Source organism: Mus pahari, unplaced genomic scaffold (assembly GCF_900095145.1).
Source record: "Mus pahari unplaced genomic scaffold, PAHARI_EIJ_v1.1 scaffold_12209_1, whole genome shotgun sequence".
Classification (NCBI taxonomy): domain Eukaryota; kingdom Metazoa; phylum Chordata; class Mammalia; order Rodentia; family Muridae; genus Mus; species Mus pahari.
This window is the reverse complement of record NW_018393917.1, coordinates 3,698-20,269: the sequence shown is the minus strand read 5'-3', so window position 1 is coordinate 20,269 and position 16,572 is coordinate 3,698. Positions and strand designations below refer to the sequence as shown.

Genomic DNA, 16,572 nt, shown 5'->3' with positions numbered 1-16,572 from the left:
GCAGTGAACTGGAGCAAAGATGGTTCTCCTTCTGGCTCAGGCCAGGGCAGACACCCCTCCTCAGGCAGGAAAGGTGCAGGGTGAAGGTCCAGGTCAGGAGACTGCTCCCAGGCAGACACCCCTCTTCGTGCTGCAAAGGTGCTGGATGACTTATGGCTCAGGCCTTGAGACTGCTCCTGGGCGAACACCCCTCCTCAGGCAAGAAAGGTGCCAGATGCTGGTTCAGGCCCGGAGACTGCTCCCGGGCAGACACCCCTCCTCAGGCGGGGAAAGGCGCCGGATGATTGGAACCAGAAACGGGATCCTTCCAGGTCAGGCCTTGAGACTGCTCCTGGGCAAACACCCCTCCTTGGGCAGGAAAGGCGCTGGATGACTGGAACCANAAACGGGATCCTTCCCAGAAGCTGTGATGCTTCTCCAATCCTCCCTCTCCCAGGCAGTGCACTGGAGCCAAGATCGTTCTGAAAGGACACTGATATAGCTATCTCTTGTGAGGCTATGCCAATGCCTGGTAAATATAGAAGTGGATGCCCACAGTCATCTATAGGATAGAACACAGAGAACCCAATGGAGGAGCTAGAGAAATTACCCAAGGAACTGAAGGGGTCTGCAACCCTATAGGTCAAAAAACAACATGAACTAATCAGTACCACCAGAGCTCGTGTCTCTAGCTGCATATGTAGCAGAAGATGACAAAGTCAGCCATTGTTGGGAAGAGATGCCCCTTGGTCTTGCAAACTTTATATGCCCCTTACAGGGGAATGCCAGGGAGAAGAAGTGGGAATGTGTGGGCAGCAGAGCAGGGTGGAGGGGTGTAGGGGACATTCGGGATAGCATCTGAAATGTAAATGAAGAAAATATCGAATAAAATAAGTTAAAAATTTTATTATATATTTTCTTTATTTACATTTCAAATTTTATCCACTTTCCTCATTTCCAATCTGAAAACCCTGCTATCCCATCCTTCCTCCCCAGCTCTCTAACCTACCCACTCCTGCTTCCCTGTCCTGGCATTTCCCTACATTGGGGCACTGAGCCTTCACAAGGCCAAGGGCCTTTCCTCTCATTGATGTTCCACAGGGACTTTTAATTAGATGATATTACAGGATTAATATACCCTACCTACTAAGCCAGAGGCATTGGACTTCAGAATATACCTTGATGGGGCAGGTCAAGTTGATGCTCCCACTCAGCAGGAAATATTAATATGATGACATCCCCTTTCCTGACCTCTAATAGTCAACAATAAAAAAAGAGGGGGATATGAGCTCTTTGACACACAAGTGCACAGTTTCCTGCTCTGAGGATATCCAACAGCCAATTTCCACCCACAGACACTCAAATTGTCCTAAAGACTGGTTCTAGTCTCCATATTTCAGAGTTAAAAAGTCCTAGCTCAGAATAAGAAATCTAACATCCTGGGTTCTTCTCTTCAAATAAATCTTGTGAGGTTTGTTTTGAAGTGTAACTTTGTGATATTCATAGAACTCCACTGTTTGGATAACTTCCCCTGATAACTAACAACCACAACCTTGTAATCACTTGCAGCCTAATCAGCAGGATTATATTGGAGGCTAAGTTTGCAAGTATATCGACATGTGAACATGTATAAATTTTCTGATTATTTCTAAGGTTTGAGCTATACCTAAATGATTTCTTACATTCATGACATTTGTAAGCTTTCTCTCTTGAATGAGATTTCTGATGTGGTCCCAGATATGTGCTGCATGTAAAGGACTTTCCACATTCACCACATTTGTAAGGATTCTCTCCTGTATGAATTATCTGATGTCTTTTAAGATGTGAGCAATATCTAAAGGATTTCTCACATTCAGTACAATTGTATGGTTTTTCTCCTGTATGAATTCTTTGATGATTGTGTAAAGTTGAGACACATGAAAGGATTTCTTACAGTCCTTGCATTTTTAAGGTTTCTCTCCCATATGAACTCTCTGATGAGAGATTTGAGCTGGTCTTAAAATTTTTATCACATTTATCACATTTGTAAGTCTTCTCTCCTGTATGAATTCTCTGATGATTTCTAAAAGTTGAGCTATATTTAAAATATTTTCCACATTTATCACATTTGTAAGGGTTCTCTCTTGTGTGGCTTCTCTGATGTCTGCTAAGATGTGAGACAGACGTAAAAGATTTTGCACATTCATTACATTTAAAGGGTTTCTCTCCTGTATGAAATCTCTGATCTCTTTTGAGATTTGATGCACATGTAAAGGATTTCTCATATCCCCTACATTTGTAAGAGTTCTCTCCTCTATGCATTCTCCAATTGCTTTTTAGGTTTGTGGGCTGGCTAGAGCATTCACCAGATTTGCTGCATTTGTAAGGTTTCTTTCCTATATGAATTATCTGATGACTTTAAAGACATGAGCCTCTGGGAAAGGATTTTTTGCAATCACTAAATTTGTAGAGTCTCTTTCCAGTGAGGGTTATGTTATGGTCTTTAACATTATCCAACTGATTGAAACACTTGCTAGCTGCTGTATGGTTTCTCTCCATAATGAATTACCTGATGTATCCTGAAGTTCAAGTAGGTATGGAAGAATTTCCCACACTTCCTGCATTGGTATGTTTTTTCCCAGATACTTTTTCGCGTGTTGTATTTTTATTTTCTTTCCTCCTATTGTGTATTCTTTTGTTTTGACTAATAACAGAATACAAATTTAAACATTTCTGACAATCTTTATACTTGCAAAGTTCTTCAGCAATCCCATTTTTATGATTGTATAGAGTTGACAATTGAATAGAGGAGGAATCCTTATAATTTCCAAGTCCATACTTGATGTCATTTTCTGTTCTGTAATTTTTGATATGTGTACATTGGGAGGATTCATAAAGCATTTTGCCAAGCACAGCATAAGTATCAGATGTCTTTCGCTTGATCATATGCTGAAAGACAATATATTTTGAGCCTTGATCCACAGGGTTCTATTTTCACCACATATAAGATATTTCCCTGAAAAATGAGCACAAATAGGGATAATAGGATCTGTTGCATGAGTAGAAGAATCCACACCTGATGTTACCTTAAATTTCCTCAGACAAGTTAACTAGCATTTCTTAGAAACAGAGCCATCAGCAGAGTCTTTGTATCTCACTATCATTAAATGAATGGCAATAAGAACAGTCCTAGTGTCCATTAAAACACAAGGATTGCAAACAAGGTCTTCATTCTTACCTAAACGATACTTTAAGGTAGTAGAAAAAATGGGGACTGAGAAATGAGCTGCTTGAGGGCTCATTTGTGGATTACTTCTCCAAAGAGTCACACTGTGTAGCCTTGACCAATTAGGAAAACACTGTATAATGCAGTCTGAGCTACAACTCACCAAATACTCTTGCTTCAGCCCAACTTGTGCAAGGATTAAAATCATGTTCATCAGGACTAAATGTTATGCAGATAAAAATGTTTGCTTTTTATTATACAACCTTTTCAATTTTTAAAAATTAAGACAGGTGAATAGCTTAATTCAATTCTAAAATTAAAGTGTTTCAATAACAAAGTGTACTTTAATGGCTTTCTTTGAAGTGAATATCCAATATTTTTGAACTTTAAGGTTTCCATTTAAAACTAACTAAGAGCACTGGAGAGATTACACAGTATATAGCATTTTGCTGCTCTTACAGAGAACACAGAAAAAATGTAAAAGATATTTCAGGAAAAATTATGTTTATTACAAGGATTTCCCTAAGTTCTGATAGCTGTTAGGCTCTTCAGGGTGTTTGTTTAAAAATTATGTAAATGGTAAGCAAATACAAAAGATGAGTCAGGAATTCTACAAGAAGAGCATTCTTACCTGCAAAGACAAGATTTTTGTAATTCTCCAATATCACATCCATGTACAAAGATCTCCACACAGAATCCAGACAGTTCCACTCCTCCTGGGAAAAGTCTACATCCAGATTCCTGAATGACCACAGACCCTATAATCATAAAATTACCCTGTAATCATAAAACTTACCATGTGATTTTGGACAAATGCATTCCTAAATAAGAAAAAGCCAATACATGATTTGTGATACAGATAAGCCATGGCAATTATTCAAAGACAAATATTTTTCTAGATGTTCTTTAGACATGGGTCAGCAATTTCAAGGCCTTAGTTGCTCTTCCAGAGGACCTATATTCAGTTCCCACTATGCAACTGATTCTAACTCTTTTCATGGGAACCAATGTTCTCTCCTGAGACAGGAGAAAAATAGCATTTAAAATAAAAATGACAGTCAATTTTAAAGAAAGACTGTTTCTACAATACTCATACTTTTTTTTTTTCTTTTTCATCTGAGAAAACATGATGGCATAATAATCTTCCAAACTTTAAAATTTTAGGGAATATGAGATTACACACACACACACACACACACACACACACACACACACACACATATATATATATATATATATATATATATATATATATATATATATGCAGGGATATATTTTTATGAATGACATGTTGATATCAAACAATATCAGTGTCTTATCTAATATGGAAACATGATGAAAAAACTATGTCTGAATGCCTCACCTGGACTTGCTCTAATATGGATAGTGGCTCAGCCTCATCTATAGCTGAATTTCACATATGAGTCTATTCTGAAATGCTCAGTTGGTGTGCTGAAGACCAGATGTTGGTGTTCCAGGGGAGGTGGGGGCCAGGGCATGAAGCCCCTGGATGCAATAGCAACAAGGATAGAATAAGACATGGGACATTATTTAGTTTTGTTTTGTGAGAGACTGAACAGACACGAAGTACATCTCAGTATGGCTAGACCTAATCTGACAACCTGTGTCTCTCACATTCTTTATACCTTCACAAAAAAGTCATTTCCACAAAACTTTAATCATTGATTCCATAATTTCTTAGGATACAACCTTCCTTGATTTTATAAGTAAATAAAAGAAATAAAAAGCGAGCAAACAGCAAATTTTATGAAAACTAAAAACTAACATTATGATACAATCAGTTTTTATTTAACTCAATGCCATTTCCTTTAAGATTGGTGTCGTAAAGTCTTGCAGTTATAGGAATGCTAGACAGGATGCCTTTATTTAAGTTTGGCTAAGTTAATAAATTGGTAGTTATTTCCTACTACCTGTCATATGAAGCTTACCCTGTTTTAGTTTATTAATCTTAATATTTAATCAATTCAATCTCTTAGTCCTTTCTTTAATTCTCCCCTTTCTCCATTAATTTTCTTTTATATTTGGTATAAGATCACCATCCTTTTCTTTGACTTGGAAAGTATGGTGTAGCTCTTTTTGCACCATAAAAGGCTTGCTTAAACAATAACCATCTTCATTATTTTTCTATAATATCAGAAAAAGTCCTGATCTGACCAGTTTGATGTGGAAGACAGGCAATTCACTGAGCCAAAAACTTTTGCTGTGTCTTTGTCATAAACCCTTTTAAAATATGATCCCTGATTAATCCCAATCCTATACAAGTTGGAAGAACATCAGGATTTCTAAGCTTGCTGACTTTGTTTTCATGGGTATACTATGGCTTGTTATTAATTGTACAATAAAAATATTTTCACATTTTTCTCTTCCATGTTTCTGAGACTGGACATACATAAAAGAGGAACATGAAAACCAAAAGCTTCAGTATGGTTTGTCAGCTCCTGGAATTTTCCTTAGTTTGTCTTCTTTAAGTTTTTTCTCAAATCCCATGTCTCATGCTTATTAATACTACTTAAATAATAGGTTCTATGGAAGACTCATTTTCTTGTATAGCTGTTTTTCCCAAGGAACTACCACTAACTTGATTCTTACCAACATCAGCTTTTATAATAATTGTTACATTATCCAAGCACTACCTTTCAGTGAGGGGCCCTTACCAGCAAGGATTTCAAATATTCAAATGTCAGAAACACAAACAAAAGTTGTATAGTAAATTTTCAATATGGTCATTATTCCAGGTCTTCCAAGCACTGGAACTTTGTCAAACAGTGCCTGCAGGATGCCTGGCATCGCCATCCAGGTTAGAAGATATAGCTTTTGAAGAACAAAAGGTTTAATGTGGAAGGCAGAATTGAGGAATGAATTAAAAGTCAACATATTTTGCTTTTTTAATGATAAGGAGGATAACAAGTAAACATATATCACACATTCTGAAATACACATAAAATCAAATCATCTGTGATTTTCTTATATGAAAATATTTTGACTAAAATGACATTAATAGAAAAATCAGCATAAGGTAATGTTTGTTCTCAATCCAACACAGATTTCACATGAATAGTAATTAGAGAAATTACATATATGAGTCACTACAGAAGAGTTTGAAATTTTTTCTATAAATAATTAGGTATATGTGACAATGCATTCCAATTAGAAAGATCTTCTGTGATCTGCAAATATGTATAAAGCTGGTCATACATGTACTCAATGTTCATGAATACTTAACGTATGATTGCTTATGAAATTGGCTCAATTGAAATTAAGAATCATGTAATTTTTCTTCAAATTTGAACTCAACCATTTAAAAACAATGGTCATTGCATGAACAAGTATTATTTATGATTCTTCTATTTATATCTGAGAAAGTAAATGAGAAAAGTTATATCCTCACTTCTTAAAAATTTCCATCAGCTAGTTCAGTAATAAAAACACTTGTTTTTCTTGCAAGGAAACTCAGCTTAATGTTATTTATACAAATTTCTGCTCACTGCAATGCCTAACTGTAGTACCAAGTGTTTTGTGCCGGCCTCATGGCTCCAGACTTAACATGCACTACACATAAAAACATGTAGATAACCATTCATATATTTACATATATTCTATTCAAAAGAAAGAAATGGAAACCTCTTTATTGCAACCTCACTTCAGAATCTTTATGTATGTAACACAGGAATGTCTCAGAATGAAACCACCATAGAGTTTGAAAGCCTTTGTCCTCCCCCAAAAGGAAGAGAGCAAAAACATTAGGAGAGGTATCTATTGATGCTAGAAAATTGATGGTTTATGCATAGCTCCAGAACCACACTTTCCAGAAAGTTCTTATTATAGATTTCATATGATACAATACAGGTATGGAGCCTGCTTAGTTAACAAATGGTATTATAGTACTACATTGGAAAAATAAAAGGAAAGGGAGAGAGAAATTATGGATCTATTGAGAGCTTACCACTGAACATTGAAATCAAGAGAATGAATGGTATGAGCAAGAAATCTCCTGAGATGAATATATTTCAGGTATTAAAAAAAATCTATCTCAGCCCCTGAATTGGACAAAGGCCCCCTGAATGAGGAGACAATTTGGACACTCTAGGTAGGGCACATACCCATAGATCTTCCTCAGTCTCTCAAGGCCAGCCTCCCCTATTCCTGTACATGACTCAGTTCCTAACTTAAGCAGAGACACCTGTTAAACCAGAGACAGTACTAAACACTTGATGAACAGGTAGGCTTCACACCATCAGACCCCCTTATACTCCTAGTAACCACCTTTGCAATTCCCCTCACCACACCTCATCATCATGTCCTAAACCCCAACTTAGGCAAAAATAAACCTGATTGAGCAGAGGCACTCTGGCTAAAAGAAGTCTAGTTCCCCAACCCAGATGGAGATTCCGTCCAAATGACAGACCATATCAGTAAGATCAGAGATGGAAAAGAAACCAAGGAACAAAACACCTCATCCAACAAAGATAATTCCAAAAAATGGCACCTAAACATTTAAGTTCCATAACTCCAGGTAACTTGATGCCAACATAAGAACAAAATCAACTGCAGTCAAGGTATTATGTCACTAGCACAGGCCAACTACCCTACTACAGAAAGCCCCGAATCTTCCAAACCAAATGAAGCACAAAAAGACATTAAAACCCACTTTATGAATAGAGGTCTTTAAAGCATAAATAAATTCCTTAAAGGAACTGGAGAAAAGACAAACAAAACTCACACATAAAGAAAAACTAAATCCCTTTTAAAAAGCCAAAAAAAATACTTGAAGGAAATGAATGATATGATATGATTAAAAAAAGAAAACAGATGACATAGGTCAAAGACAATGTCAAGTCTATAATATTCCTGAAAAAAAAAAAAAGCATCTAGTAAGTCTGTGACACTATGCAAAGTTAAAATCTAAAAATAACTGGAATAAAAGATGTAAAATAATCACAACTCAAAGATCCAGAATATATTTTAGTACAAAATAATAACATAGAAAGGGCAACTAGAATCCCACCCAACTTTTCAATAGAGGCAGTAACAACCAGAAGGGCCTGTACACATAACCTATGTACAGACTCTAAAAACCACAATCCTAAGTAAAAGAGTTTTAATGTATTACTGTAACTGAGCTCACACCTTTCTACAGAACCATTGTAATAGAAATCAGAGTATTAACATAAAAACCGTTCAATCAATGGAATTGAATTGAAGACCTAGATATAAATTCACTCAGCTATGCACTCATAATTTTGTATAAAGAAACTAGAAAGACACAATTGGGAAAAAAAGGAAAAAAGAAAGTCTCTCTGACAAATGATACTGGTCTAACTGGATGTCTGTATGCGGAAGAATGAAAATAGATCCTTACTTATCAAACTGCACAAAACTCGAGTTCAAGTAGATCAACTAACTCTACATACAACCATGTATATTGAACCTGATAGATTAAAAAATGAAGAATGACCCTAAATATGTTAGCACAGGAAACAACTTCTTGAAGAGATCATTAATTGCACAGGCAGTAATATTGACAATTAGTAAATGAAACCTCATGAAACGGAAAAGCTGCTGTTAGGCAAATACATTGTCGATAGGACAAAAAGGCTGCCTAGTAAATTGGAAAAGTCTGATATGACCAAGCCCGCTCAGTCAGTCAACAGGTTCTCCAGTGCAGGAGTGAGGATTAAAAAGAAAAAAGATAGTTAGACAACACTGTAGCATGACCCCAGTCCATTCTGAGACTGAAGGCAAACTTTTATTTTCCAATCCACTTTTTATACCATTTTAATTACATGCAAGTATTTTGGGCAAGCAGTACAATAAGGAACTAACAAAGCAGCATGGAATTGTATGTGCTGTGCTGCCATGACAGTTTTTTAAAAGGGCTTGTCATAATGACCAAAATACTTGAGACAACTTTCTTGTCCAAGCCCAAAAATCTTGCCTGAAGCCTAGTTCTTCTGTTCCACCCTAAGACTAAACTTCTTGCCTTACCCTACTTCTCTATTTCAGCCTGAAATTAGATTCTTGCTGAAACTTACTTCCTTATTATGCCCTAATGTCAGATTTCTGCCTGAGCTTACTTCCTTGTCATGGCCAAGGTCATACTCCTGTCTGGAGCCCACTTCTTTGTCCTATGCCAATGTCAGACTCCTGCCAAGCAGTACCCCAAAAGGCTTTCCACAAGGCTGAGCCTGTCTTAGGTTGTTCTGACAAGAATGCCTTCCTTACCCATCCTCAAGCCATGTGCAGCTTGTTTGTATTACATGAACAAACATGGCCTTTTAGTGTTTGTTATAAACAAACATGGCCTGTTGGCACATGCCTCTGTCTTAGGTTGGTAAGGCCCTTGTGCAGAATCTTACCCGTCTCTGGCTTGCCAGCCTGTTAAATCAATAACTCTGTGTGGAGGTTCATTCTTAGTTTCAAGCCATGTACTTGGGCCACTAACATGTTGATGCTGTTAAAGGCAAGCTTTAACACGATGGGCAGGAATAAGAGTATTTCTAGGACAAGAGGGGCTAGCATGACCAAGCCATATATGCCATTCTTGAAGCTTGACCAGAATGGAAATACTGACTTCAGGCCACGAATAATCCTACTAGCAGTATCTGCAGCATCAAAGCTCAGCAGAGCAGCATTCTTTAAATTCATAATCTCACTATTTAAAGTTAAAATACCCAGAGAGGTGTTGGGATTATATGCCAAACACCCTGCAAGTGTCTTTGAACCTTTTTCCAATTATAATGACTATCACTGTAAATTTTAGAAGTAACACAAATCCATTGGTTATTTGGCATGACCATCAAGATGGCTTCCTATTCTTAAGCACTGAACCTCCTATCTAATAATTTGAATAGTATTATAAAGAGAGTTAATCTGTTGTTCCAAATGCCTATCTAAATCCTCCTGAATACTCAGGACATTAGTAACATTTTTTTTTTTTTTGCTAAATGATTAACAAAAGTAGCTGTCTTAACTTCTTGTGTCAAAGCAATTGCAGTACTGGTGGTAGCTACTAACTTAACTAAAGCTGCTATACCAGCAATAATGAAGCCCACTATCCTCTTGCTTCTACTTAAAACCTCACTCACTTCTTCTAGTACTTGCAATCTTTTTTTCAGAATACCACATTCCTGTAATATTCACAGGCAATAAAACAAAAGCTGGTTGATAGACCACCATAACATACATGTCAGGTTTCAATACATTAACACAATTAGAAAGTATACAATCAATATAACTCAAATTAAATACTGTAAAAGAAACAAAAGTAATTTCAACATGACCAATTAATAAAAGATCAGGAACTTCAATACAAGCACTAACATTTCTTTGAAAACTAGATCCTGTCCTAATCTATTACTAACATAGCATCATAGAGAACTGTAGCTAACTTTCAAACATGTCTCTAAAAATGTCCAGAACCAGCCTTCAAAATGAAGTTCCAATATTAGATTGATTTCTAGACCAGTCCATGATTGAATCACAATAACTGGTCACATTAAAGGAACGAGAAGACTCATCATAACTTCTCTTTTGGATTAAGATTTTGAATGCAGTTTCCAGTCTCCATGTTTTCTGTTCCACATGGTCTAAAAGCATGAAACAGGGCAGCTTGTCCAATCTGGGATATAGGCAAGCAAAGATGGGTCAGGAACACATGTCCAAAACAGCTTTCCTGTCTCCGTTGTCAGGGCACTAAGCAAGCTCACAGGTCAGTATCATTCTGTGTCCCAGCATTAGCATGTCTCACCAATCACTCTGGCATCTGGTATGCTCCTTCAGCATCCTGAGGAAAAAACACAAACATGCCCTCCTCTTCCCCATATTAAATACCTGATCAGGACCGTGCCATGTGCTAGTATGTGGCTCCTTCCATTTTACCTAGGCATAAGTATACCTGGTTGTAGGGTGGTATAGACACTCAGAGAGTTCCTTGGCATCCAAATTTTTAAAATTTTAAAATGAAAAGAACATGATTTAAATAAATTTGTGGTATACAGGGTTATAACTCTCCCTTTTTAATTTAATGAAGATAGTTGCACAATACCTGTTTTTTTAGACTTTGTGCTTAAGGATTATAAGTCATTTCAGTAATATGGGTAATGTTAAATTGTTGACAGAAAGTCTCAAATGCTTGACTGTAATAGCCATTTTCATTATCGGTTTTAATCTGATTTGGAAGAACCAGTATAGAGAAACAATATAGGCAATGACTAATTACATTTTTAGTTGCTTCTCCTGTTAAAGCAATTGCAAATAGAAAGCCTGAAAAGGTGTCAAGTCACATGTACATACATACTTTAATTTTTCAAAATAAAAATATGAGTAAAATCCATTTGCCATAATTGATTAGGTATAAGTCCTCGAGGATTAACACCATTATGTGGCACAGGTAAAAATTAAGGACATTCAGGGCAAGTCTTTACAATTTGACATGCACAGTCTCTAGAAATACCAAATTGTTGTCTCAAGTTATTACTATTTTGATGATGTAAAGAATGAGATTGTTTGGCCAGTTGTTCCTGTGTAAGGCTAATAACATTCCTGGCATACAAATCTGCTGTGGCATTGCCCTCAATAAGGGGTCCAGGCAATCCAGTATGAGCTCTTAACTGACCTACAAAATAAGGAACTGTACGTTTTCTTAAATTTAGTTGTATTTGCATAAACAACTGCAAAATTTGAGAATTAGCAGTATCTACAAAAGGAGCGGTTTCAAGTAGTTGTAAGCCATGAGCTATATATTGGCTGCCAGTATACAAATTAAAAGCTTGACTTTTCAGTATTTCAAAAATAGCAGCTACAGCACACATAGTTCAATTATTTGTGCTGAAGCAGGGGGAAATTCAAGAAAATGAAAATGTGATCCAATCACATATGCTGCCTTCCTATTAGATGAGCCATCTGTAAATACAGTAAGTGTGTTCTCTATGGGCTGCAAGCATAAGTTTACAGGCAGTGCAAAAGCATGCATAGAGACAAATTGAAATGATGTCCCTTGGATTATGATTATCAATTTTGCCTAAAGAATTTGCACATGCAATAGGTCAAATATCAGTATTTTGCAATAACCAATTTAATTGCTGTTTGGAATAAGGAATATCTCTTCATGTTCTTTCCCAACATATTTCCGTGATTCTATCATACAATTCTGTATTAAATCAGCAACAGCCTCATAGTAAGGTGTTAAAACTTTCTTTGTAGCCGAAGAAAGATGAATCTACATTAATGATCACTTTGGCCAAAGGACTGCTGTGGGCGCATGAGTTGTAGCAATACTGCACCCAGTCAACAATTGATCAATCTATATAATGTATCTGTCATTGACTAATAGCTTCCTCTACTTTCTGCAAAGCTATTAGTCCCTCATCAGTTAATTGTCAAGGGGAATTAGGATTTGCACTCCCCTTGAGGGTATCAAACAGAGGTTTAAGTTCTCCTGTAGTAAGCTTAAGATGAGGTCTTAGACAATTATTATCTCCTAATAACTTTTGAAAATCATTTAGAGTAAGTAAATTATCTTTTCTTATTTGAATTATCTGTGCTACAATTTGTTTAGGATATAACTTACATTCCAAATATTGTAAAAGATATTATTGTCTCTGAGTTTTTTCTGTAGCAACAACTACTCCAAACTTTTAAAGCTTTTTGTATAAAATCAAAGCCCTGTAGTAAAATTCCATCAGAGAGATTAGCTAATAAAATACCATCTATATGTGAATAATATACACTGAAAGATTCCCAAGTCCTAACTTCTTGTATTGAAGCAGCGACAAAATTTTTTTTACATAATGTAAGACTATTAGCCATTCCTTGAGGCAAAACTTTCCAATGGTATCATTTCATGGGCTCTTTAAAATTACAAACTGACTTAAAGCAAACCCTTTACAATCATTAGGGTGCAAAGGAATAAAGAACAATCCACCAAATCCATAATAGTTCTATATAGAGTAGACAGGCTAGATTCCAATGCCTCTACAAGTTCCATAGTCTCATTAACCTTTCACAAACCCTGCAACAATCTCCATCTGCCAGATTTTTCCTCAATTTCAAATATGTGAAAATCAGAATCCTGAGACTGTGCTCGAACTGCAAACTGCAGCCAATGAAACACTGGCAGTTTAACCATAATTTTTAAGTTTCTCTTGTAACACCAGAGCACAACCACAATTTTGGGAAGAAAAGCCTAATTTTAACAGTGTAAACAATCCATTCTATAAAAGCCAATACCAAAAGTATTACTTTCACATTAAAGTTTTTAAGTGTCTTCCTACGTTTGAAATGCAGTTAGTGAGCCTGGGTCAATCTGAGATGGTGACCCAGAGCACACAAGAACTTTGGAAAGCAAAACTTAACCTCCAATGATCCAGTCTTTCCAAAAACCCAAGTGAATCAACTCCATGCTACAAAGTTTGGATGCCCATTCCTGCACATGAATGCAAGACGGTGCAGCCTCCAATACCTCAAAGAGACACTGCCCTAAATCCTATCTTTTATAAGTCTGGTTTCTAGGATAAGAATTACATAAAGTATTACCCAATTCAGGCATATCTTTCGAGACGAGTCTCCTTGGGTAGTCTCATGCCATGTGTTGTAGTTCTGAATTACTCCAACCCAGAGTTACCAGTTTTAAACCAACTTTCTGTTACCAATGTTACAAATTTTTAATCATAACCAATAACTTATAAGCCAATAGTCTATAACCAAGACCCTTAAAACATATTTATACTTTTAAAACCATTCAGAAACAAAAATGAAATGGCTACATACATTTACTTATTTAAACCAAACAAAATACTTAATTTGTCTAACTCTTACACAAATCAATATGGCAATTCTTAAGAAAACTGTGAGTCAATATATCCCATTTGAAGAATGAATAAAGAAAAGGGGCTACATTTACACAATGAAGTATCACTCAACTGGTAAAAATAAAAATGACATCATTTTGAGTGAGGTAACACAGACCTAGAAAGATATCCATGGTGTTTACTCACTGTGGAGTGAATATTAGCTGTTAAGTAAATGATAATCATGCTACAACACAAGGACCACAAAAGGCTATGTAACAAAGTAGGTTCTTAGCTGGATACCCAGATTGCCCTGCAAAGGGGAAATCAAATGAACTCTGGCAGGTGATAGTGGGAACAGATGGAATCAGATGTGGGGGAAAAGTGGAAGGAGAGAGTATTAAAAGAGACAAATAGAATTGGTGGTTATTAGGGGGAGGCAACATGGAAAGCTAGTGCAGTAGAAAGTCACAGGACTATAGGAGGGTGACACTCCCAAAGACTCCTACTAATTGAAGATACAGAGCATGACTGGGCATCCTTGGCAACCAGCTACTTTCAGGGGTAGGAATGGGACTAAAACCCAGCCACAAAAATCTTCAAACCACAATCCATCTTGTCTACAAAATGTGTGGAGGCATTGAAGGTGCAAAACTTGTGGGTTTGGCCAAGGAAAACTGATATTATTTAATCCAACACCATAAAAGGGATCCCACGTCTGATAGACACTGCCTGTATGACCAGGAAACTGAGGCTGGATAGCCCAGAGTCCTTAGATAGGGGGAAAACATTTTTAATGTCATCATGATATTCTGCAAATACACATAGATTGGTACCTAGCTTATTTGTCATCAGAACTACCTTAGAAACTTATGAGAGATGATGATGATGATGAGAGACCCACAACCAAATATTAGGCAGTCTGCCCAAATTGGAGATCTCTATCAGTCCCTGACCTTGGAACTCAGGCAATGCTATGAAAGAGTGGGAGGAAAAATTGGTGCTGTCAGATGAGTTGAGAACATCAGGAGAACAAGGTCCACTGACAGAACTGAGCTGGGATCACAGAACGTCAGAGACTGAAGCAACCATCAGGGAACTTGCACTGATATATCCTAAGTCCTTCACAAATATGACAGTGTTATTAGCTCAGTGTTTTTGTGGGACTCCTAACAATGGGAGGGGGAGTGTCTCTGAAGGTTTTGCCTGCTCTTGTGACCATGGACTACCTGGTATGAGGGCATGTGCTTTGTCTTATTGTAAATATTTATGCTGTGTTTGTTTGATATCCATTGGAGGCCTGCACTTTCTTGAAAGGAAACAGAGCAGGTGGATTGGGCTGGTGGGGGGAGAAGGTAAACAGTTGGAAATAGTATACAGAGGGGAAACTGAGGTTAGGTTGAGAGAAGAATAAAAATTAAAATAAAAAAACTGGGACAAAAGCCTGTAGTTTGTGAAATCAAAGGCAAAAGACTGAAACCAGTATACTGAGATCTGAATCTCCCCACAGAAAAATCAGTTTCAGGTAGGAGTGGGCCATATATTCATTCTATCATTTGCCCATGCTACACAACTGGGATATTTATTATTAGGAGTCACAATGAGTCTCTACTAAGTCAACTTCTCAATAAATTGCTCAGTGATACCATAAAAAATGTCCATGTATTTTCATATTTACTGTCAAAAGCCTGGTACTGGAAGCCTGAGCACCCCTGAAATGTAATCTATGTGGAACATGAGCTCTTTCTTTATCACTAATGTATAAGGACATAAGTCCATCCAATGCAGGAACTGAGCATTCATGTATTTCACTGAACACAATTCACAGAGTAATCTTTCAAATTTCATATCACAAGTCCATGAAAAATATATGCCCTCACAGTAATAACGTATAAAATAGGAAAAGGCTGTGCTGTGTTGGATTCATGATTTGAAGACAAAATTGATAACCAAGAAACAAATGGAAAGAACTCAGAAAAAATAAACAGTTCAGCTGGATAGATAAGGCTTAGTGGTTAAGCAGAGCAGAGACTACTCTTAACAGAGATCCTGAGTTCAAGGAAATGATGGCTCACGACCATCTGTAATGGGATCTGATGTCCTCTTCTGGTGTGTCTGAAGAAAGTGACAGTGTACTCCCATACATATAATGAATAAATAAATACATCTTTTAAAAAAGTAAATAAACACTTCAGATGATATTGTTGAAGGGGGAAAACTAAGGGCTTGCATGATTTCAATATAACAATAAGTATCAATGAAATATGGACATGTCACTGACTTTTTGCTCATTTACAGCTTACACAGCCATTTTCCCTGTTGATCTACTCTGGATTTCTGTCTCAGGAGCAAAGACTGGAACTGCTGTTGACATTTCACATCAAGGTGTAAAAAGCATAAGCCTACAGATAAAACAATTGTATTATGAACTGTGTCATAGCACAGGAAAAGACTCAAACACCCAAATGATACCAAGTCTTGTCAACGGGAGAATAAAGCATAAGAGTGGATGAGGAAAATAGCTGTCAACCATACCATTGCACCCAGAAACATCGGCTCTTATATTTCATATAAAAGGCA

At 36.8% G+C, this 16,572-nt stretch overlaps 1 protein-coding gene across 1 annotated transcript; it reads right to left on the bottom strand.

Annotated features, from left to right (window-relative positions):
• Positions 1–1,531: 1,531 nt before the first annotated feature.
• On the bottom strand, positions 1,532–3,942 carry LOC110315800 (zinc finger protein 525-like; the record flags this gene model as incomplete). The annotated part of the gene is made up of 3 exons (XM_021189773.1): positions 1,532–1,907; positions 1,971–2,374; positions 3,816–3,942. Coding segments are annotated over 3 exons (907 nt in total), but the record flags the coding sequence as incomplete, so codon positions are not given.
• Positions 3,943–16,572: the final 12,630 nt, after the last annotated feature.